This window comes from Zea mays, chromosome 1 (genome assembly GCF_902167145.1).
Source record: "Zea mays cultivar B73 chromosome 1, Zm-B73-REFERENCE-NAM-5.0, whole genome shotgun sequence".
Classification (NCBI taxonomy): Eukaryota; Viridiplantae; Streptophyta; class Magnoliopsida; order Poales; family Poaceae; genus Zea; species Zea mays.
In genome coordinates this window covers 225,205,458-225,228,755 of record NC_050096.1, presented here as the reverse complement: position 1 = coordinate 225,228,755, position 23,298 = coordinate 225,205,458, and the positions used below count along the sequence as shown (strand labels likewise).

At 43.0% G+C, this 23,298-nt stretch overlaps 1 protein-coding gene across 4 annotated transcripts in view; it reads left to right on the top strand.

Annotated features, from left to right (window-relative positions):
* LOC100281086 (phototropin-1) overlaps positions 1-15,806 on the top strand; it is a 32,990-nt gene extending 17,184 nt beyond the window's left edge. For 2 of the 4 annotated variants that reach the window (XM_008675873.3, NM_001367345.1), the window contains 11 exons: positions 3,605-3,689; positions 4,123-4,203; positions 4,424-4,527; positions 5,264-5,313; positions 5,650-5,756; positions 6,083-6,202; positions 7,440-7,491; positions 14,132-14,244; positions 14,425-14,565; positions 14,654-14,763; positions 15,530-15,806. In XM_008675873.3, coding sequence (XP_008674095.1) covers positions 3,605-3,689; positions 4,123-4,203; positions 4,424-4,527; positions 5,264-5,313; positions 5,650-5,756; positions 6,083-6,202; positions 7,440-7,491; positions 14,132-14,244; positions 14,425-14,565; positions 14,654-14,752 — 952 coding nt within the window. In that variant the 3' untranslated portion in view covers positions 14,753-14,763; positions 15,530-15,806. Of the gene's footprint in view, positions 1-3,604; positions 3,690-4,122; positions 4,204-4,423; positions 4,528-5,263; positions 5,314-5,649; positions 5,757-6,082; positions 6,203-6,965; positions 7,070-7,439; positions 7,492-14,131; positions 14,245-14,424; positions 14,566-14,653; positions 14,764-15,529 lie in introns of those variants that run through there. The other 2 variants (XM_008675881.4, XR_564036.4) reach the window with 2 other exon arrangements.
* Positions 15,807-23,298: the final 7,492 nt, after the last annotated feature.

The following is a 23,298-nucleotide window of genomic DNA, read 5'->3' as shown; positions in this document are numbered from 1 at the left end:
AGAAATAACTTCATTATCATCACAGAAACCCAAATGCCTGCAGACCTGGGCAGCAGCCTCAGAACCGAGTTCTGGAGGAAATTTGGCCACCCGCCTGCTCCGCCTTGGTATAAAATTACTGGGTAGAGGCTTCTTCCTTCTCTTTGGAATCTGTGGAGTTGGCAGCAAGGCATCCACCGGTTTAGTGACCAAACACTGAAACTCGCACAAGGGCGAAGAAATCACCATAGAATTATCAAGACCCGACTGAACCAACGGGCCATCCTGATCATCCAAAATAGATGGTCTCAACCTCCTGGAGTAGACTTTAAAAACAGGCGGCTTCAAATTCCATCTAGCAGAAGAAGCATTGACAACACAACTCACTGCCAACAACGAATCCTCCCTCAACTCAGCAGCCAAATCAGCAGAGGCACCATCAGGAGAATAATCGGGAACCACAGCATCACACAAGGCCAGAACACCAGGCGCCGCTAGCTTCTCAACCGCAGCACACGGGAGGGTAGGGGCATCAACTGGTTCAGCCAACGAATCCGAAGAGACAGACGCCGCCACAACATCACTGTTATCCATCGATGCATCCAAAAGCTCCACATCATCAGAGGGTCCAACACGCGTCGACGAGGAATGAAGACGAGGACCCAGCCGCGAGTGCACCGAAGTCCGAGGCAATGAGGCCTGATCACCCAGCCTCTGCACCCGCCTAGCCCGACGACTCTGCTCCGGCTCATCATCAGAGGGATCCGATGGAGGTGGCTGCAGCTGCTCCTCCACAAGGACACCCTCCGGCCCAATAATCTTCACAAACACAGGGAACACCAACGAACGTGGATTCCAAACTCCGTCTTCATTGGGGACCGCTGGCTCCACAGCATGAAGGTCCAACACCTCAGGCAACTCCACGGGAGAGCGGCACCATGCACTCAACCTGATGACTGACAAGTCCTCCCCGCTGATAGAATCCGGGTGTAGTCCCTGAATCAGACAGGATGGACCAAGTAAAGCCTCCGCTGTCTCCAGTCCCCAAAGGTGAGCAGGGATACCACGGAGTTCGACGCCAATGAGGGAAGACAAGACACTGCCTCCCGAAGCAAAAGCCTGCCTAGTCCATCTCTTAATATGCAACCTCAATGGAGGGACAAAGAGCGACGGTCCTCCACTAAACACTCGCCCAACCAGCTCCTCCAAAGGGAAGAGGACAATAAAGGAACCTGGCGCAGCACGACGTAGGCGGAGCGCATCGGCATCAAGGCCAAACCTTGAGGCGAGCGCCTCTCTAACCTCCGTGGCGCAACCAGTTCCTTCCTGCCCAACAACGCTGACGATCAGGGCATGGCGAAGCTCCAACTCAGCACGGTCGATCATCCTGGACCGCCCAATAAACCTCACAGGGCGAGGACCATCCTGAGCCGCGGGCGACAAGTTTCCGGAAGATAGCAGCAGAGGATCACCGCCAAGACCACCACCAGGCCCGGCCCTGCGCTTCCGCTGCCCACGACGGGTACGCCGTTTCCCGCCGATCGCGGCATCGGGACCACCAAGCGTCGAGTCACCCGCCATGGCATGGTCGGTACCAGCACCCGCCATGGCGTGATCGGCACCAGAGACCGCCGCCGATGACTCCTTGGGAATTGGCCGCCACACCAGTCTGCGCACAGGAGCGGCCACAGGAGCGGTCAGGTTCGTCTGAAGAGCGACCAGGTTCGTCTGCCTGCGCGGGCACTCGCTCACACGGTGCCCCAGCCGCCTGCAGAAGAAGCACCGAACCCTGTTTGAACACCGCGCCGCCCGATGATCAGCAGAGAAACAGTTGAAACATCTGCCCCGCAGATCAACTGGAACGGGTCTGGGTTCTGGCTGGGGAGGGCGACGAGCCAAGCGGCGGTCGCGACGACTCTGGACAGTCTCCCAGCCGCCACCAGCACTCTCCACCGCTAACCGAGAAACAGGGCGCTGTGAGGAAACCAGCGCATCCCTGTAGGAGCGGCGATTCCGAGACGGGGCACCCGCGCCCGCCGGGACAGCACCCACGCTCGCCGCGCCCGCCGCGCCTGCTGCGCCATCCTCACACCACCGCTGCGCCTTGGAACGACCACCGCATGCAGAGGGCCCCGCCGACGCCGGGGAAGAGGAGAGGTGATTGGCCGCCGGGATCGGAGTGGTCTCCGGCGTGGGGCTGGTGGAGGAAGGTGAAGAGGCGTCGGGGGTAGAGGAGAGGGGCAGGGGATAGGAAGGGTCAGGCGGGAAAGGAAGGGTCAGGCGGGAAAGGAAGGGTCGCCATTAGGGAAGAGATATCAGCAGATTAGGAAAGGTGTGTGAGCTCATTAGGCTATTCTGGAGATGTGAGAAAATATTGTGAGGAATGAGTAAAAATTAGGGTTATTTATTGCAACTGGCTTAGTTGGTAATGACTTATGACTGGGCTTGGATGCAATGCTAATGGTTATAGACTTAGGGCCCGTTTGGTAGCACAACAATTTCTAAGAAACTGGTTTCTATCCCTAGTTTCTTAAAACTGGTTTATGAAAAAAATTGGGCGCATGTGTTTGGAACCAATTTCTTGTAAACAAGTTTCTAGCTTTTTTGATACACAGACAAGTCTACTCTTACTCTATTTTAAAAGTAATTGCCTAGGATTGGTGACAATCACCGTAATTTCTACCAAACCAATTAAGGGAAGTACACAATTTATCGAGTAAAAACTGGTTTTAGCCAAGGAAGACTAGCTTCTTGGTTTCTTAGAAACCAGGAATCCAGTTTCTAGTAACTGAAGCATAAACTGGTCTGTTTGAAAGCACCTCAGTTTCTATAAAACAGTTTTTTAAAAACTGGGTGCTTCCAAACAGACTCTTAGTTGGCCATGACTGGTGACTGGGTCTAACTGAGTTAAGCCTGGTTAGATTTGTAGAAACTTGCTCAGCTAGTCATAACCATGTCATTCAGTTAGAACTCAGTTGTGATGGTTGTAACTGGCTCAGTTGGTCATGACTTGTGACTTGGCCTGGTTACGTCCTAATTGTGACTGGTTGCAACAATATGAAGGTGCAGGTAGTGTGGTCCATGAGGTGGCGTGCAGTTGGTAGACGCAGATGGTTCTGTTTAGGATGGTCACATGATAGTAGTTTAGCCACCATCCCTCTATTCATTTTCATGCTAGTGCGTCTGGTAGTCAGCTTTGGGTTCCTATAGTAATTGAGGTTTGAGAGAGACATGAGGATTAGGCATGCGCAAGGGCGACAGACGCTCATGACTCATGAGTTTGATGTGCCCATGTGCAATTGAGGGGCTGAGGAAGATCTTAGTTGATCAGTTGGTGAATGGCAGATTGGATGGACTTGAGGAAGCATTAGTGGAGTTTGGTGGTAGGCATACAGTATGCTGTGTTTTTTGATAAATGAATGACATGAACATGTCATAAATAAACTGCAACTAACATATACACATATATATACTTAGTATATACATAATGTTTTGAAAAAAATTGTTGGGTATTCCTGGGAATGCACAGGCATCCATACTAGGTCTGCCCTGTCCTTGGACTTCTTTGTTACTGTGTCTTTGTTTAAGAAAGGGTATGATACTATATCTATGTTTTTCTCAATAGTGTACATTTGGTGGAGTTGCAAGGAAGCGGTGAATTATTTGCAATGAAGGCAATGGACAAATCAGTGATGTTGAACCGCAACAAGGTAAATTCTAGAAATAAATGTAATGACATGCAGTGTTGTATTTTTTGATATACACTTCATGCTATCAAACTCCTGGTCACACTGCTATGGACAGGTACAACCACTAGGAGTTTTTTTTAGATCAGTGATAAAATTAGTAGTTCAACCTTGAATGTTTGGTTTTGTATCCGTTTGGTCGTGCATTCATGCCACTCCTATATGGGAGTGTCAATGGCTTAAATTTCAAAAATGAAGAATGAAGGGGCAACATGGTATCATAAATCTTCCAGGAATGAAAATATTGATTAGTTTTAGGATGTTTAATATTTACTTATTTTGTTCAGTCATATTCTATAAACAGATTCTTACAAGATAACATTTCCAAATGTACATCTCAAGTTTTCACTCATTTTCAATTGATTTTTGAGGTGCACTTAGTTGCTGAAATGTGCAGGTTCATCGAGCTTGTATGGAAAGAGAAATATACTCACTATTGGATCATCCTTTTCTCCCAACATTATATACTTCATTCCAGGTCAGTCTTATGTGCTATGCTGTTGTGTTGTGCCTTGTCTTAGATTCATTTAAGGTTGCTAAATAAATAAATGGTACACATAACTTCATCTGCGTTTCTATATGGTTATCTACTGAACTCCACAATTGATTATTGACCTTCATGTTTTGTATTTCCATAATTTATTTTGCATTTTACTTGAATTTAACATATATGCATCACTAATCATTGTTTTTTTCAGACACCAACACATGTTTGTCTCATAACAGACTTTTGTCCTGGAGGAGAATTATTTGCACTACTCGATATGCAACCAATGAAACTTTTCAGAGAAGAATCTGCAAGGTAGCTGTTAAAATTGCATGTTTTTTGATATATACTACTCCTTGATGCATTATTTGTTTATTAAAACATGCCTATTCTGATGTAAAATTTTGCTGTGTTTCTGAAAATACCTTCGAAATTGGATATCCTTTTCTTGTTCAGATACAAATATTAGCTTATGTTATGAAAATGTTGATATAGTGTACCACTTTATCTTACAAAAATTTCTAGACTCTAAATACTATCAAATTGGAGAGAGTGAAGTTAATATAGGTTATTCCTAATGGTTCATATGATATCTTTGTAGGTAGCTGGAGTTTATGAGTTGATGTTAACAGCATATGAACCATTTCTTAATTGATATGAAAATTTGCAAAACATTAGCATTAATAAAAATAAATATCATATCTTCATTAGAATTATAATTTTTCATAAATTCAAATGCCATGATATGTTTATTTGATTATTATCTTTCAAACAAATAGCTGTTTAAACAAATATTTTTTCTGACACTTGAAATCTGAAGAACTGTTATGAACTATGTAAGTAATACCATCACTACATAGGAATGCAAGTGGGCCTGTTTGCAAGCCTGTACACTACCCCAAAACTGAAACAATTTAGTTCTTTTTCTTTTTTTTCCACCATTTGGATTGTAGAGCTATGATAGTCATTTAAACTATTGTATCATTTTGTTTTGGTATATTTCCTATATTGTTTTTGTTTATTATATTATTTTTTATCAATTTTTCTGCAGGTTTTATGCTGCAGAGGTTGTAATTGGCCTGGAGTATCTCCATTGCCTTGGTACTGATCTTATTTTTATAATTTAGTTTCTAGACAAGTGTCTTCCTCAATTGTAGTATGCAGATTGCAGTTGTTACTGAGACTAGAAAATTTCACTATTCTTGATGATTTCTCTAAACACACAGGGTTAATAATAGCTAGCCAGGCTGTAGTGTTTAATTACTAAACAAATATATAACAAATAAATAATTATAAATAGACCGAGTAACAATTAATATAGTTTAAGTAAGATCATCTGTGCCATGTGTTCCTATTCCTTAGAAGTAATGTGTTTAATGTGTTTAAATTTCTCTGGTGACATAAATGGTTGGTGATTATACAGTGTTTCCATTGTAGGAATAATATACCGTGACCTAAAGCCAGAAAACATTTTGCTCCAAGAGGATGGCCACATCGTTCTGACTGATTTTGACCTCTCTTTTTTGACTTCCTCAAAACCTCATGTAAGTCGAGAGCAAGCTTTAAAAACTAAATCAATATTAGTAGTTTCTTTGTGCATTTATTGCCCATCACTCTACTGTTTTATTTCACCGTGTGGTACTAACAGAATGTGCAGCTATACTTCACACTAGAGTGGTGAGTTTACTATTTTCTACTTGCACGATATTTGCAGTGGAGAACAAATAGTTTTTCACGTGTCAATGATACAGATTTAGACTGTTTATTGGTTCCTCAATCATGTATGCTTGTTTTCCATGAGAGCTTCTTGAGCACTTTAATACAAAGCTATAAGTCAATAACCATGCTAGCTGCTAATGATATATTTCAGGTGATAAAGCATTCTACATCAAGGCGAAGAAGATCTAAGGAGTATCTGCCCCCAAGTTTTGTTTCAGATCCTGCCACTCCATCAAATTCTTTTGTTGGAACTGAAGAGTACATAGCTCCAGTATGATACAGTGCTCTATCTTTACTTTTTTTTAGCATGATTTTTTTTCTATTTCATCAGAGAAATGACTGATTTCCAAATAATTTGAATGTGGTCACTATCACAATTCACATCCTAAGCTGTTACTCCCACTCATTTAAAATTGGTGATAATTTAGCTTGTTAAGGTAAATAGTTATATCTGTGCACACACATACTTTTGTCATTCACGATAAGAGCTGTATATTGTGGGAACTCTGCGAAGTTTCATGAGTTGCAGAGAGTTTTGAACTGAAGTTTGGTAATTCCATACCACTTTTTAAAAATTCATACCAAACAGATTATGCTTAGCATGTTGCAAATATTTTAAGATACCATACATGATTATTTGGTTACTTGCACTCAAATATTTTTTACCATTTGGCAATGATTGCCATAATTGTCAAACCTCCGACCTCCATGAAAAATTCATTATAAAATATTTTACATATAAGAGAACATATCAATTTTATAGAATTTTTCTCTTCCTCTCATTTGAGCCAAATTGGGGCAGAGGATGGCACCAGCAACAGTTGTGTTGTGGAACACAGTCCATGCCAAGGGGGCACCATGGCAGGGGCTGGGACTGAGAGGTGGTTGCCCCATATGGGGGTTCCTGAGCAGGCTTGTTCGGTTGCATGGGGATCGAAAGGGATTGAGGGGATTGAATCCCTTTCTATTCAATTTTGACTAGCAAGGAATTTAATCCCCTCTAATTCACTTCAATTTACTCTTAACTGAACAAGCTTTAGGGGGCAGGGTCACAAATAAGGGATGAACAAAAGAGGTGGTGCTTGTTGGCGCCCAGGGAGCAGCAACCTGTCGGCCCCTGCCGGTGGCTACAATGAGCGTATGACCCTGATGCCATGTTGTGAATATTATCCTTTCCTAAAAGGGCTGATGTATAACATAGAGTGTACAATATGCAGAGAGACTCCTCTACAAGAGAGCAATTACATGTGAGGACATATCCCAAACAGTTCTATAAGAATGAGATTTTATCTTATTCATAAAAAACTGTAGTTTTGTAATTTAAGTGCCGCAAAACTACAGGTTCTTTGGCACGTGGCTTTCTGAATCATGTCTTCATTAAAACTAAACCCTAGGTGGTTTTCTGAATCTTATTTAAACTTTGAATGCATTTAACTAAACCCTTGAGTTCTTATTTCTTCACTTTTTGATCTCTAAATTAATTGCCGTGCAATGTTTTGATATTTTAGGAGGTCATCACTGGTGTACCACATACAAGTGCCATTGATTGGTGGGCTCTTGGTAAGCTATAATATGTGGGATTATAGTGTTCTGTTATCATTTAACCTATGGCTAGTGAATACATTCCATAAGCTTATTTTATGGATTAAAAACAATTTTGTCTGCTGCCTCTGAGTAGGATATGAACTATCACCTGAAAGATGTAGGCAGGTGAAACGTTGTAGGATCAACTCAGTATCTGAATAATCATGATAACCTTCGAAACGTTTGGACTTTCACCATGAGAATTAGCAAGCTAACCAGTCCGGTGAACTTGACTGTCTAGTGCTTCACTGCTCTTTGTTGTGCTCTTAAAGAAGAATTTCAGAATAAAAGTAGGGAAGTAACATACTTTGGCCACAAATTATTCGATTCTGATGCAAAGATGTTCACTTCAATTGCCAATATAGAAAATAAAAGTTATTTGGCGCCCATGAGGCAACACTTGAAAAAATAGTCACAAAAATCATGAATGTAATACGCAAAGTGTAGCCGCAATTCAGTTCAAAATTCATCTTCTAGTGAGATTAAAAAACCAGAAGTATCACTTTCAGCACATGGTGAACAATGCCAGGTTGAGTGCTTGATTATTTTGTTTCTTGACATCCAGGAAGAATTTCGAATTCAATTATTTTAGATATGCTTAACTTTATGTGTACTACATGCATGATATTTTTTTATTGTTACTAACCTGAGAATTGATAGATCATTACCCAGTCCCTAAGGACTATTATATACATATAGATAGTGGGCCAGGCCTAATGGGCCTTAACACCCCTCCTCAAACTCAAGGTGGAAATGGAGGATCTGAAGCTTTGAGTTTGATCAAGTGAAATTGATGTTGTGCTCTTGTTTGTGCTTTGGTGAAGAAATCTGCCAACTGAGATTCTGAGGGCACATATTTAAGATCAATAGTCTTCTGCTGACAATGAGATCGAGTAAAAGATGCATCGACACCAATGTGTTTAGTAAGTTCATGCTTCACTGGATCATGAGATATCTGTATAGCACTCATATTATCACATAACAGAGGTGTAGGAGTGTCACAAGAGACACCAAGATCATTCAGGAGCCAGCGCAACCAAATAATTTCAGCAGTGGTAGTAGCAAGAGCCCGGAGCTCGGCTTCAGCACTAGAACGAGATATGGCCGCTTGCTTCTTGGATTTCCAGGCAATAGGTGAGGATCCAAGAAGAATACAGTAACCTGTAGTAGAAGAACGATCAACAGTATCACTTGCCCATGTGGCATCGGAATATGCATGAAGCTGAAGTGGGCTATCAGAGGCATAGAGTAAACATCTTGATCTTGTCCCGCGTAAGTATCTAAGCACACGAAGCAAATGACCATAATGAACTGAGGTCGGTGTGGATACAAATTGGCTCAAAATATGAACAACATGAGCAATATCAGGTCTGGTGATGGTGAGATAAACAAGGCTACCCACAATATGGTGATATCGAGTTGGGTCTGCTAGTGGTGTACCATCCTTCGGACGAAGTTGTAAATGAATATCCATTGGTGTCGCAACTGTGCGTGTATCAGTAAGTCCAGAGCGATCAAGTAGATCTTGTATATATTTGGACTGAGATAAATAAAATCCTTTTGGAGTCTGTTGAACTTCAATACCCAAGAAATAGCTAAGAGGACCCAAATCAGACATCTGAAATTCCTTACTAAGGTGCTTCTTGACATGAGAAATATGGTCTGAGTTGTCACCTGTAATCAGCATATCATCCACATATAATAGAAGTAAAGTGCGGCCTTTTGGAGAGACATGAACAAACAATGCAGGATCATGTTCACTCGAAGAAAAACCAGCAGCTGTGATGACAGAGATGAATCTCTGAAACCAAGCACGAGGAGCTTGTTTCAGACCATACAATGCGCGACGAAGACGACAAACATGCCCTGAGGGAGTATTAACACCCGGAGGGGGATGCATATAAACTTCTTCATGTAGATCACCATTGAGAAAAGCATTCTTGACATCCATCTGGGAGATAGTCCAAGAAGATGAGGCTGCAACTGCAATCAAGGTTCGTACAGTGGTCATATGGGCAACTGGTGCAAAAGTCTCATCATAGTCAAGTCTTGAGTCTGTTGGAAACCACGAGCCACAAGACGAGCTTTATACCTCTCAATAGAACCATCTGATTTTGTCTTAACTTTGAATACCCATTTACAAGTGATAGGAACAACATGCGAGGGTAAAGGAACTATATCCCATGTGCCAGTGCGTTCAAGAGCAGCTAATTCATCAACCATAGCAAGCTGCCACTCAAGAATCCCAGAAGCCTCCTGATAAGTAGTTGGTTCAACAATTGCCACACTAGCTCGTGGAAAACCATAGCGATCTGGAGGTTCAATGGTACCACGGTCACGAAGACGATATCCCTGATTAAAAACATCATTAGACTCAGTATTGTTAGCACAAGAATCAGGTACAGGATCAGTATCAGGACCAGCCGTAGGAATAGAGCAGGAACGACGAATGTAGGTTTGGGTGATAGGTGGTTTGGAAGAGTAAGATGATGTGGAGATGGAAGGTGGTGTTATGGGAATAAGAACATCAGGTGTGGTTGTGAAAGATGATGGTTCAGATGAAAAATCAGGAACGGAAGGAAGACACATGAAAGAAGTGGATTCTGTGGGATAATATGAGGGGTGAGTGGACTTGTTGTAAAAAAAGGGCGATTTTCATTGAAACTCACATCTCTAGAAATTCGAATACGACGAGTAGATGGATCATAACAACGATAGCCTTTGTGTTCAGGACTGTATCCAAGAAAGACACACTCAACAGATTGAGCAGTCAATTTAGTCCGTTCACGTGGTGGTAACAGGACATAACATAGACAGCCAAACACACGAAGATGATCATATCGTGGAGATGTCCCAAAAAGAATTTCACCCGGTGTTTTGCCAGAAAGTTTTGAGGATGGTTGTCTATTAATGAGATACACGGCAGTGGAAACAGCTTCACTCCAAAAATGTGAAGGAACAAAAGAAGATATCAAAAGAGTACGAGCACTCTCAATAATATGACGGTGTTTGCGTTCAGCAACACCATTTTGGGCATGAGCACCAGGGCAAGAAAGTTGAGCTAAAGTGCCTTCTAAGGACAATATCTGGCGAAAATTATCAGATAAAAATTCACCACCAGAATCAGAACGAAAAATTTTAATAGTGGCAGAAAACTGGGTGTGAATCATGCGAGAAAAAGACTTGTAAATAGAAGGCAATTCTGAGCGGCGTTTCATAAAGTAAATCCAAGTATAACGAGAATGATCATCAATAAAAATGACATAATATTTATGACCACCTTTGGAAACAAAAGGAGCTGGACCCCAAACATCAGAATGAATAAGATCAAAAAGTTTTGCAGAATGAGAATCACTAGTAAAGTATGGAAGTTGTACTTGTTTGCCAAGATGACAACCTTTACAATGAAAACTAGACTCAACATGTGTAGGACCTAAACATCCTGACTTTATTAGAGTAGACAGACGAGACCCACATAAGTGACCAAGACGATGATGCCACTGGGCAAACGACAGTGTGGGACCGGAAGCGGCAAGCACACGAGCTGTAGAGGCATGATGGGAAGGGAGACGCAATGTGTCCAAGATGTAAAGGCGAGGCGAAGATTTACGGCGACGGCCAGTCCCAATCACATCCCCTGTGAGTCGATCCTGTACAAAACAAGACGAGTCATCAAATCCAACAAAGCAATTGTGATCGGTAATTTGACCAACTGATAAAAGATCCATGGATAATTCAGGTACAAAGAAAATATTTGGGACAGTAAAGTTTGAATTGGAAAGAGAACCCTTGTGGGTGACATGACATAATGTACCATCAGCAGTCTGAACAGAAGTACCCTCGGTGACAGGTGCAGTAGAAGCCAGGCGTGACTGATCAGATGTCACATGAAATGAAGCTCCAGAGTCAAGAACCCAAGTAGATGACAAAGCACCAGCAGATGAAGTAGAAGCAACAGCAACTGAGCCTCTAGGAGATGGTCCTGTACCACGACCACGAGTAGCACGACGGACACGAAAATCAGCCAGCTTCTCTGGATACTTAGTAAAGCAGTTCTCAGACCGATGAGTGGTCTTCTTACAATGCTCACAAGGCGGAAAGGAGGTGCTCCTGGACTTCTGAGCAGTAGCCAATACACTGTGCGAACTGACACCAGTAATAGAAGACATGGACTTAAGGCGAGTCTCTTCAGCAAGTAATTCAGACAACGCCTGAGCCATGGTGAGAGTATCAGAAGTGTGTAGTAACCTTGCACGAAGAGAATCAAATTCAGGTCGAACGCCCATAACAAATCTGTAGGTAAAGAACTTCTCAATGAACTTATGGGCTGGGCAAGGCACAGCTGTACAATCAGGCACCATGGAGGTCAAAGCACTCATAAGACGATCAAAAGCTGAATAGTAATCATCAATGGACATATCTTGTTGCTCAATGACATGAGTTTGCTGCATAAGAGTATGTAAAAGAGACCCACTGTCCTGAACAAACCGATCCTTCAGATGAGACCAGATAGCCCTAGCAGTGGTGAATTTGGACAGACTCATAATCATAGTTGGTTTAGTACTATTGACCATTGCAGCCATTACTTTGCCATCATTGATTTGCCAAGTCTTGATTGCAGCTGCGTTGCTTCTATCAGCTGCTAAAACTGGTGAATCTTCAGTTAAATGGAATAGTAAACCATGACCTCTTAATGCAGTTTGAACACAGAAAGCCCACTCTGGGTAATTCTGCCCATCAAGCACAATATTGACAACAATAGCATTGGACGTCATATTGAAGAGCAGGAAAAGGACAAAAGAATAACGGATCTGAGAAAGATTGTCTTGATGGTACCAAAAACCCCTGTTTGCAGGTGATGAACAGTGGATATGCCGCCGCAACCGAGACGACGGCGCGAGCAGGAGATCTGATGCGCAGCAGATCTGGGCGCGCAGAAGTGGGCGCAGATGGCTGCCCGGACAGCGAGAGCTCGCAGACGTGGCAGACGTCGCGGACGGCGACGGAGAAGAAGTCAGCGACGTCCCTGGGGACGGCGCAGCGAACACGCAGACAGCTGCGCGCGGTCCCTGACGAGGTAGAGGACCCCTGGCGACGACTCTGGGGAGCCAAAAGACGACGCAGCGGATGCGCAGACAGCTGCGCGCAGACAGCCGCGACACCGGCGGCGTCCCTGGTGAGGCAGAGGATCCTCCCTGGCGAGTCTGACGCGCAGACAGCGCCGAACGCTGATGGCGGGGCGGACGAGGCGGACGGCGGCGCGCAGATCCGGCGGACGACCGTGGACGGCGCGCAGATCCAACGGATGGCCGCGGACGGCGCGCAGACGGCGGCAGACGAGGCGGACGACGGCGCGCAGATCCGGCGGACGACCCAGCGGATGGCCGAGGACGGCGCGCGGGACGGCGCGCAAACGGCGGCGGACGAGGCGGACTGAGGCGGCGGACGCGCAGACGGACGGGGAAGGGGAGGGCCGCGACGGCGGATGGCGTGCGGACGGGGCAGGGGAGGGCCGCGACGGCGGCCGGGCAGGGAAGCCGCGACGGCGGCAGGAAAAAAAACCCTAATCTAAACCTCCTCTGATACCATGTTACTAACCTGAGAATTGATAGATCATTACCCAGTCCCTAAGGACTATTATATACATATAGATAGTGGGCCAGGCCTAATGGGCCTTAACATTTATAACTCTTGAAATACTGCAACAAGATATTTTAGCTAACAAGGATGCTAGACCCCTTGGGCGCCAAATGCGCACTTATATAAAAACCCCTAAGATGTGGTTCTAATCACCAATCCAAAAAAATGTATACAAATGGTAGAAATGAACTAGTATCGACATAGTTGTGTTATATAGTTAAAATCAAAATGCCTGTGTCTTTGACGGTCTTTCTCCCTGTCTAAATATAGCCATCCAGAGGACCAAGGAAGAGAGAGATCTGTGGGTGTTAGGAGGGGCTACAAACTTAGATCTCCTAACAGCCCCAATCCTAGGTCTTTAGATCAGAGTAGTTCCTAGCTTTTTCCTTCCTTATGGATGTCTTTTTGTTTCTCTGTTTTCGGCCACCGTAATGGGGTTTTTTTGTGTCTCCCTATACTAATCCGTTTTCGATCTTTTTTCCCTCTCTTCTTAATGAAATGATGTGCATGTCTCTTGCGAGTTCGAGAGAAAAAATCAGTCTCAGATGAAAGAACCGAGGATTACAGCATGTGTGGCCACCACTGTTTTTAAGTCATCCGATTAATCGCGATTAATCATACAAGTCGGTTTGGACCAATCACGATTAATCACCCTAGTCATCCGACTAATCGCCTTAGTCGGTCAGCCAAAACGACCAGCAAGTCGTCCGACTTGAAAACAATGGTGGCCACCATAATACAAGTCTAGGGAACATAATATGTACATCAAGTTAGTTAGTTCTAAGGTATAAATATATATGCTAACTTCAATTTAGCTTGATCCTTGTAATCTATATAGTTCCGCAATAGGAATGTGCAAGTAAAGAGATCTATATCAAGTAATCCCAATTGCGAATTCCTTGTCAAGAGATCTTATATAGCATTCCAGGTTGATACTGTCTTTGAGGTTCTCACACCCTTCTTCCCCATGATATAGGAATTCTCTTGTATGAAATGTTGTATGGACGTACACCTTTTCGAGGAAAGAACAGGAAAAGGACATTTCATAATATCCTGCACAAAGACCTTACATTTCCAAGTAGCATTCCGGTAAGAAATTTCATCCTTATTTTTGTTACCTACAATTGCATGTAAATCTGGTCAAATTTGCCTGTGTTTGTGCAGTTAACATTTGATGGTATAGAAATAAGTTTTGAAACTATCTACAATGTTTTGTACCACATACAACGTTGTTTATTCTGTTCACCTATTAACAAATGTTTACTCCAGGTTAGTCCTGCGGCTAAGCAATTAATCCATGGATTGCTACAGAGAGATCCCTCTTCTCGACTTGGTTCAAGTGCTGCTGCAAACGATATCAAGCAACATCCCTTTTTTGAAGATATACACTGGCCACTCATCCGTTGCATGGTGATCTGGAAATTGAGCCTTTGAAGAATATCTTGGGTAGTAATTGCTTGGCACATCACTAATAAAGAACATAACTTTGCATGTGCAGGAGCCCCCAGAGCTTGATGTTCCACTGAAACTAACTCGGAAGGAACCTGAACAAAAAGTGAAGCCTGAGGAGGATATATACTCATGTTCAGATTATTGAGACATTTTAAGGTGACCCTCAGCATTTTATTGAAGAACTTGTTGTGTGATTTGAATCTGCTATTATATACTACCATTTTTTATCGAAACAAAAGATGAGCAAATACTTCATACGATCAAATTCTTCAATTACTTTTGTGCTGATCGAAAGTCACTAAACATTATGTTATGTACACACAATGACACAAGATTGTAAAAGCAATCAAGCACGTGAATATGAGTATGTAAGTACACATATGGTACAAAAAATTGTCCGACCAGGGAAAAGAATAATGGCTTCAGATAGCTCCATGTTTAGGGTGTGTTTGTTTCCCTCCTATATTATATAAGTTGAATTATAGTGAAAGTGTAGAAGGGTAAAATATCACTTTGTAACAAAAAAAAAAAGCTAGCATTAGGTAGTTTATTTTAGCTTATTTATAATCTCAAAGTGATATTTTACTCTCTTACCCTTCCACCATAATCTAGCTTATAAAATCTAGGAGAAAAACAAACATGGCCTTAAACCTGTATCACCCATTGATACCTTTTGTCTTTTTCTGTAAGAAAGGGTGGTGCTTTATAGATTTCTCAGGAACATGATTACATTTGTTTTCAAGAAACTCTTGAATACAGGTTGGTGCTTATGCCTACCATAGAGTGCCTTACCTTACTATTAGTAATAGAATTTTAAAAGGTTGAATGAAATTATAAAAGATGGCAGTCAGCCTAAGAAACTGTAAAAGTAAGTCAAGCAGAGTATTATTTTTACTAAGGTTTGCCATGTTACATTTTGCAGGGCAGGTTGTACGATCCCCCCTCCCGACCCCGTGCATGACTTTCAGCCTGAAGAGATTTTATATTACCGAGTGGAAATAACGTTGCTGAGCATGTACATAGTAATAAAAGAGGTTTATAGGCATGCAAGATTTCCAGCCTGAATTGCACAAGAGGTCGTTGTAAGTCATTCTTTTGGTTAGGTTAAGTGAATAATCCATCAACAGGATAAAGTTCTTGTAAATGTACACTTTCTTTGGCATATATAATAAAAATCTTACTAATTTCCGTTGGTCAAAGGTCTACGCAAATTAGGCTTTGCCCACAAAAATATAGTTAATTTTTATCGATATTTGGCTTTTGCAAATTAAACGATGATAATTAGCTAATATTCACGGGCTACCGATTGAAATTAGCTAATTTCCGTTTCGTATGGCTCACAAAAATTAGCTGATTTATGTTGGTCTAATATAGCCCACAAAAATTGCTTTCTGTCGAACACTAAAGTCAGCAACACATGGTCACCCATCTCACTTTTTGGGCGCGTAAGATCCAAGGTTGTCGGGCCACATGGTCACCACCCTAAGTTAGGGAGTCATTAGAGGCGTAAATGGTATGGATATTATTTAAGCATCCGACCATTCGAACAGGTTAATTATGTGACCGGACAATTTTTTGGGTATCCACAACATATTTGGATTTCAAATTTAGATCCGCATAGTATAGTTCGGATATTGATATGGATATGAGATGCCTGATATCCGTCGGATTTCAGATATCTAGATTTCGGATATTCGGATATCTACTCGATAGTTGTATGCATTTTAATAATTTTCTAAAAAATCAATAATACATAAATAGCCTTAGAAATTAATGAAATTTTATGGAGGCGCAACATATTCTGGAAAAGGTCTCAACTCGCTTGCGGCCTTGGGAGCATGAACAATGTGGAGGCTTCGAAATAGTTGTGTTTTTGATGGTTGTACTCCTAGTTTAGATTTTTCCCTTAGGTTAGCTAGGGAGGAGAGGCAGTCTTGGGAAATGGCCGGGGCTAAAGGTCTTTCATACCTTGCTGCCCTAATTCTTGAAGACTAGGGAGTTGCTGGGTGAGTTTGATGGATTTTTTCAGTTTCCTATGTTTTTGGCCTCCCTAAGAAGGCCTTGTACTCTGTTTCAGGTCTTTTTGACCTAGGCTTATCATTCATCTTTCATGACTTGGTGGGAGCAAATCTCAGGGATGGTCACTGGTCTTCCTGGAAAAGGTCTCAACTCGCTTGCGGCCTTGGGAGCATGGACAATGTGGAAGCTTCAAAATAGTTGTGTTTTTGATGGTTGTACTCCTAGTTTAGATTTGTCCCTTAGGTTAGCTAGGGAGGAGAGGCAGTCTTGGGAAATGACTGGGGCTAAAGGTCTTTCATACCTTGCTGCCCTAATTCCTGAAGACTATGGAGTTGTTGGGTGAGTTTGATGGATTTTTTCAGTTTCCTGTGTTTTTGGCCTCCCTAAGGGCCTTGTACTCTGTTTCAGATCTCTTTGACCTGGGCTTATTTCTTCTCCTGCGTTTTTTCAAAAAAAAATACTAAAAAGTGTTTGGACCATAAAATCCATAATATACCATCATTTTTACTTCCACTTGTTGTATGAGTTACATGTGAAATTACTCTAAGTATTTAAGTTCCAACATAATCAATACTTCACTTTATCATTTTTATGTGGGAACTTGAGGTTATCTTATTATAGAATGTTTATTAATCTTGGTAACTTATTTATATTTTTGGTCGACACTAGAATATTTTATGAAATAAATTGTTTTTATGATTTTTTGTAGAAATAAATTAATAACACACAAACAGCCTTAGAAATTCATGAAGTTTTACAGAGGTGCTACATATGTCCAAATATAATCTAAAAACGCTTGGACCATAAAATATACAAGATGTCAATGTTTCTTCAATTGAACTTCTACTTGTTGCATGAGCTACACATGAAATCTTTAGAGTATCTAAGTTTTAGCATAATCAACACTTCGCTTTATCATTTTCATGTTGGGACTTGAGGTTATCTTCTTATAGAATATTTATTAATCTTGGTAACTTATTTGCAATTTACAGTCGACACTAAAATATTTTATGACTTTAATTAAATTTTGATGATTTTCTGTAGAAAGAAATTAATAATACACAAATAGCCTAAAATTCATAAAATTTTGTAGAGGCACAACATATGTCCACATATAATCCTATAAATGTTTGGACTCAAGGGGTGGCTAAATGATTACAACAACCGTGATATGTGTGAAATGATGTCTTACACGGTATCCGATAAAAATCCATTACAGACCTTATTCGTGTCCGACTAGTTCTGTATTCGACACATGATTATTCGTATTTGCATCCTAAAACATCCGTATTTATATTTGTATCCGATGCTATCGTATTAAAATTCGAATCCGAATAAAATTATGAAAATAAATATGGTTTCAGTAATATCCGTTTGTATTCTATCCAATTACACCCATAGAAGCCAGTGTTGATAGATATTGCCCACATGCTTACTCTTTCTTGACGTGGAGACGACTTTCTAGGAGGTGCTAGGTGGTCGCGTGCTCGATTTACCTTCGGAGCTATTGGTGTGTTGCCTTTACCTAGGGACTTGCTAGCCCTAGATTCGCTTGCAACATTACTGTAGCGGTGGCGATATTTCGGTGAGCTTGCGAACACAAGATTGATTTATCCCTTGTGGTTTGGGTTGATGATAAGTGATAATCAATAGGGAGTGTCTCGGGTTGAGTAATGGACTAACCGAGACGTGAGTTATGTGTTGTGTAACCATATTTGTCGGCTTGTGATGTGCAGGTGTGGAACACAGGGACTATGGTCGATGACAAAGGTGAAGGTCATGGTGGCTGACACCTAGGACACACGTTGAAGGACGAGCGTTGGGACTTGGCTGAGGGACTAGAGTCGCTGGGTGACTAGCCGTGGTGGCTGACACCTAGGACACGCACTCGCGCGAGGATGCAGCGGTGCGGGCGGTGTTGCCGGCGTGGTCTAGGGCTGGCGGGACACGTGTCTAGGACGTGGGGGACGCGCACGCGGTGCGATACTCACGGTGGTTTGTTGGTTGATCCTCGAAAAACCACCTAGGGTTACGGACGGTGTGTTTTCGACCGAGTTTGGCCACAAAACTCGACGGTGGCATTTCCAACAGGAATCGAAGGCCGCATGTGGTGTCATCACGGAGGGTGCGTCGAGGCGAAGCAACTTTGTGTGGACCATGTGGCTGTCAGATAAAAACTTCAGGAGTTGGTCCATTTCGCCCTCGGCTAAGTGGATAAGCTCTATGTATCTAGGGGTAGTTTAGGAAGTAGTATTAACCCTCTATAATATAAGGGTGGGCTGATTGTTTCAGCATCTCTTTTGGCTATCTCATTAGGCTAGTTTCATTTAGCACGTAGAAACTCTAGCTCCATCCCCTAGTGTAGCCGAGATCCACAGATGTTTTGAACTAGCGTCTATGTTTGTAATCTTTACTGCTCTATTCAAAGGAAGGGTGTCCGGATCCATCCATAGGGCCAATTCGAATCTTTGTCTTAATTTGTGCCTCACTATAGTTTTGATTTGATCTTGTCTCTGACTCGATTTCCTTCCACCTCTTTCGATTCTAGCGAGGAACTTTGATTGCTTAAGTTTGGGGATTGCTTTGGGGACACCTACTATTGGAAGACCATCCATAGGTCATTTTGAGTCTTAGGTATGAGCAAATCATGGGCAAGTTTCGTTCTTCCTCGGTTTGAGTTTGTTTGAGAAAACCCTAACAAAACCCCAATCACAACTGAGATTTTGAATATGCGCTTGGAGTTTTGATTTGCTATGGCTCAAACTTCATGAAACATCTTCTTTCTCCCTGGGAAACTGCCTGTGAAATTTGAGGACATCATGTGAAGATTTGCCTATGCGTCACTACCGCTCTGTGATTTTTTATCCTTTCCTACTCAAACTTCATAGTTCACCTTTTCTCCCTCGTATCTTGTTGCCTGTAAAATTGAAGGGCGTTCGACAAAATTTTGTCGAGCGGCACTGCTCCTCGCCTGTTTTTTGGACTTTGACCCAGAACTAGCTTGTGCTGGTCCTTGAGGGTGTTCCTTAGAGTTTCTTGTGAAAGTTTAGGTTCCAGATGAAGTTCTTTTGTACTTTTGAGCTCATATTCTTCTCTACAACTTGTTAGGAGTAGTCAATCGATCTGTGGTTGAGTTGTTCTTTTATGGAGTTTTTTGGTGTCCCTAGAGGTTTGGATTGGGTTAGGGAATCAAGCCACACGCTCTTGTTTGAGAAAATTTTAGTGGCTCCCATTCATCCCTTTCTGGTCGGCTCACTGGTCTTTCAATTGGTATCAGAGCCGCTTAAGGATTTTCTCATCCTAATCGATATGAAATCCATGAAGGTGACATGGAACGAGGTGTTGGCAAATCTCCGTTCTTTGATGGGACATATTGCCCATATTGGAAGATCCACATTTTGAGATATCTTCAGAGTATTGGGTATCACATCTAGGAGATTTATCTCGATGCTGCGTTCGATGATGCGAGTGCTCGGATCACTCCGATTCAGATGGAGTTCCATGATTCGAACAAAAAAGCTTGAAACACTTTATTCTCGTGTCTCTCGCTTCCTGAGTTTGAGCGAGTTGGACATTTGGCTACGACTAACCAGATCTGGTCCACCCTCGAGAGATTCAATGAGGGCAATGATCATGTAAAGACTAGACTATTTGAGACGTACCGACAAGAGTATGAGAACTTTGTGCAGTTGGCTAGAGAGACGATCGACATGATGTTATCTGAATTCCAGTCGATTGTCAACAAGATGTGTGCCAATAAGGCATAGCTTCCCTATGATGATCATGGGAGAGCACTGAAGTTGATACATGCTCTAGATCAGATGGTTTGGGAGGTGAAGGTCTCAACGATTATCGAGTTGTACAACTATGAGACTCTCACCATGGATGAGCTATTCAGCAAGCTCAAGTCTACTGAGATTGACAACAAGACCCAGGCCAAGATCGAGAACCCTAGTGCACCCACCATGACCCTGGTCTCTAGAGGTGTTCTTCCTCTAACCCCTCACCTACTATGTTTGCTTTGTCTTCTTTGTTGACTATCACAGAGGAGTAGGTGGAGAGCCTCGGGGATGAGGAGTTGGCACTTTTGGCTAGTTGGTTCACGTGGTTTCACAACAGATTCCAGAACTGGTGGCATGGCAGGTCAAAGGATGTATGATGTAACTGTGGTAACCCCGACCACTTCAACGCTAGTTGCACTAAGAAAGGGCAAGCAGGAGGTTGGCCCACGCGACCACCACTCTGGTCGGCGCAAGGGCAAGCGGGAGTACACCTACGGCAAGTACAAGTCCAAGGGAGGATTCAACAATGGGGCGGTTAATAAGAAGTACCTCTAGAAGGCAAAGATCAAGGAGTGTGCCTTCCTCGCCTCCCTTAGTGACCTCGACCATGACTCCGACGATGCAACTTCTTCCTCGAGTGACGAGGAGAGTGAAAGGTGGGCCGAGGACAAGCTGAACAAGCTTTTCTTCATCGTAAACACCACAAGAGGCCTTGTACCATGGCGCTTGGTGATGATGTGGTGGGCGGTGATGGTTAGGACATCAGCTACGACTCTACATCTAATGTATCACATTTCACCGATGATCTCTCCGTTGAGGTAGAAGAGCTCATGTCTACTTTAGCTAGTCAGGATAAGTTGCTTAGGCTTGCTGCTCGTGAGAGAAAAGATTTCAAGAGCAAGTACGAGAGCATACATAGGGATCTTGAGTCTGCTAGAGTTTCTTTCATGGTGTCTGACGAGACTGAATGTGATGGGTGCGCCCTACACATGTCGAACATCACCACATTGCAGACCAAGTATGCCACCGTGATAGGTGAGCACGAGAAGTTGAGAACTAGGTCTAGCATTTTGGGTGTATGTACTGTTAGTCCTGGCTTGCAGATTGAGCCAGCGAAGAGAAACATTTAGATAGCCTTGCTTGAAAAGACTAGCTTAGTGAGTGAATCTACACCTGCGCAGTGTGCATTTTGTGAGGGTTTGGAATATTCTCTTGAGTCCTGGAGACATGACAAGACTACGATCGAGGAGGAAAACACATACCTTCGATAAGTCTTGAGCTGAGTGTCGTGTAGTGAGCCCTAGTTGGACATGATGGTCAGTCAGTTAAAGAGGGAAACTGGCGGATCGGGGTTAGGCTTTGCTTATAAGGATGTGAGTGTCGCTTGTTGTAGGATCTAGGACACCGGCTAGAGGGGGGTGAATAGATGGTTTTGACTAAAATAAAAGATGCTAGAGACATTTAATCAAAACAACAAGAGATATAGATTTCCTAGCCTTGATAGGTCAACAAAATATGATGAGCAATTTAAGCTAACACTACAAAAGATAGACGATACACAAATTACTAACTACTTGCAAGTAATGAGTAAAAGGTGAGAGAATGGCACCGAAATTTATCCCGTGGTATCGGTGATTTGCCGATCACCCCTAATCCACGTTGAGGTGTAATTCAAGCTCTCACTTGCTCCTCAATCAAGACACGACTTGATCTTTGAGCCAAGTAGACAAGAACTCACTCAATACCTCGATTCCATTAGCGTCGCCTTTGCCGCTCCAGCGGGCGCGAACCCCTCACAATCAACACCGCGGCTCCTCCACAATCTTTACGGAGAGCTCGACGAAGACAACACCCGAGCCGTCTAGGAGGCGACAACCTCCACAAGTAACAAGTCGATGATGCTTGCCCGGTGTACCACCTAGTTCCTCAAAAGATCACAAAGGATGAAAATGCACTAGAACCTCTCAATCACTCACTAGAATGCGATCCCAAGCAACAAGTGTGAGAGTTCGAGTTAGAGGATCACAAATGAGCTCAATCTATGCTAGGAGTGACCAAGAGAGCCCTCACACATGAGCTCCACTTCTATTTATAGCCCACAACTCAAACCTAGCCGATATGTGCAACTAGCACAAGTTCTACCCACGCGTAGACGGTCCACGACCCATGGCCGGATGGTCCACCGTACGAGTAACGACTATAAAGACCGTTTGAAATTTGTGAGGGCTATCAGAAAAAGTCAAGCTCGGATGGTCCGCCCACCTGGGCCGGACGGTCCGGAACCTGTCATCTTGGAATACCATAGCACTGACCAGTTAAAACAACCCGAGCAGACTGTTCGCCATTCATGGTCGGACGGTCTGCACATGGACCACTTACCGTCTGACTAAAAACTCTAGACGGTCCGTAGTGCAAAGACTCAAAAACACACTATCCCTGTCCAAACTCAATTCGGCTTATGCGGACAGTCCGGCCTCCTAGCCCGGACGGTCCGTGCAGGGAGACAGAGACAAGGCGCCATCAAACTTCTTTGGCAGAGTCGTGGACGGTCCGGCCTCCTGGTCCGGACGGTCCGCCGACCACAGAGTTATTATTTTGCGCTTTTTCAAAAGATTTTGTATTTTAAAAAACGAAGTGTTGTTAGCCCTCATGCAAATGCAACAGTTTATGCTTTATGAGGCACTAAGTTTTACACCGATCAAGTTTATTGACCCCTCTTAATAGTACGATTGTCTATCCTATTAATTTGGTCAATTTCTTCTCTAAACACCTGCTGACTGGCAAAGACAAAACCTAATTTTTACCTTTGCCTTCACTTGATCCACAATCATGGTTATAAGTCTCAAAGACTTTACTGTTTTCTGAGGTCCAATCCTGCATTCTTATTTCT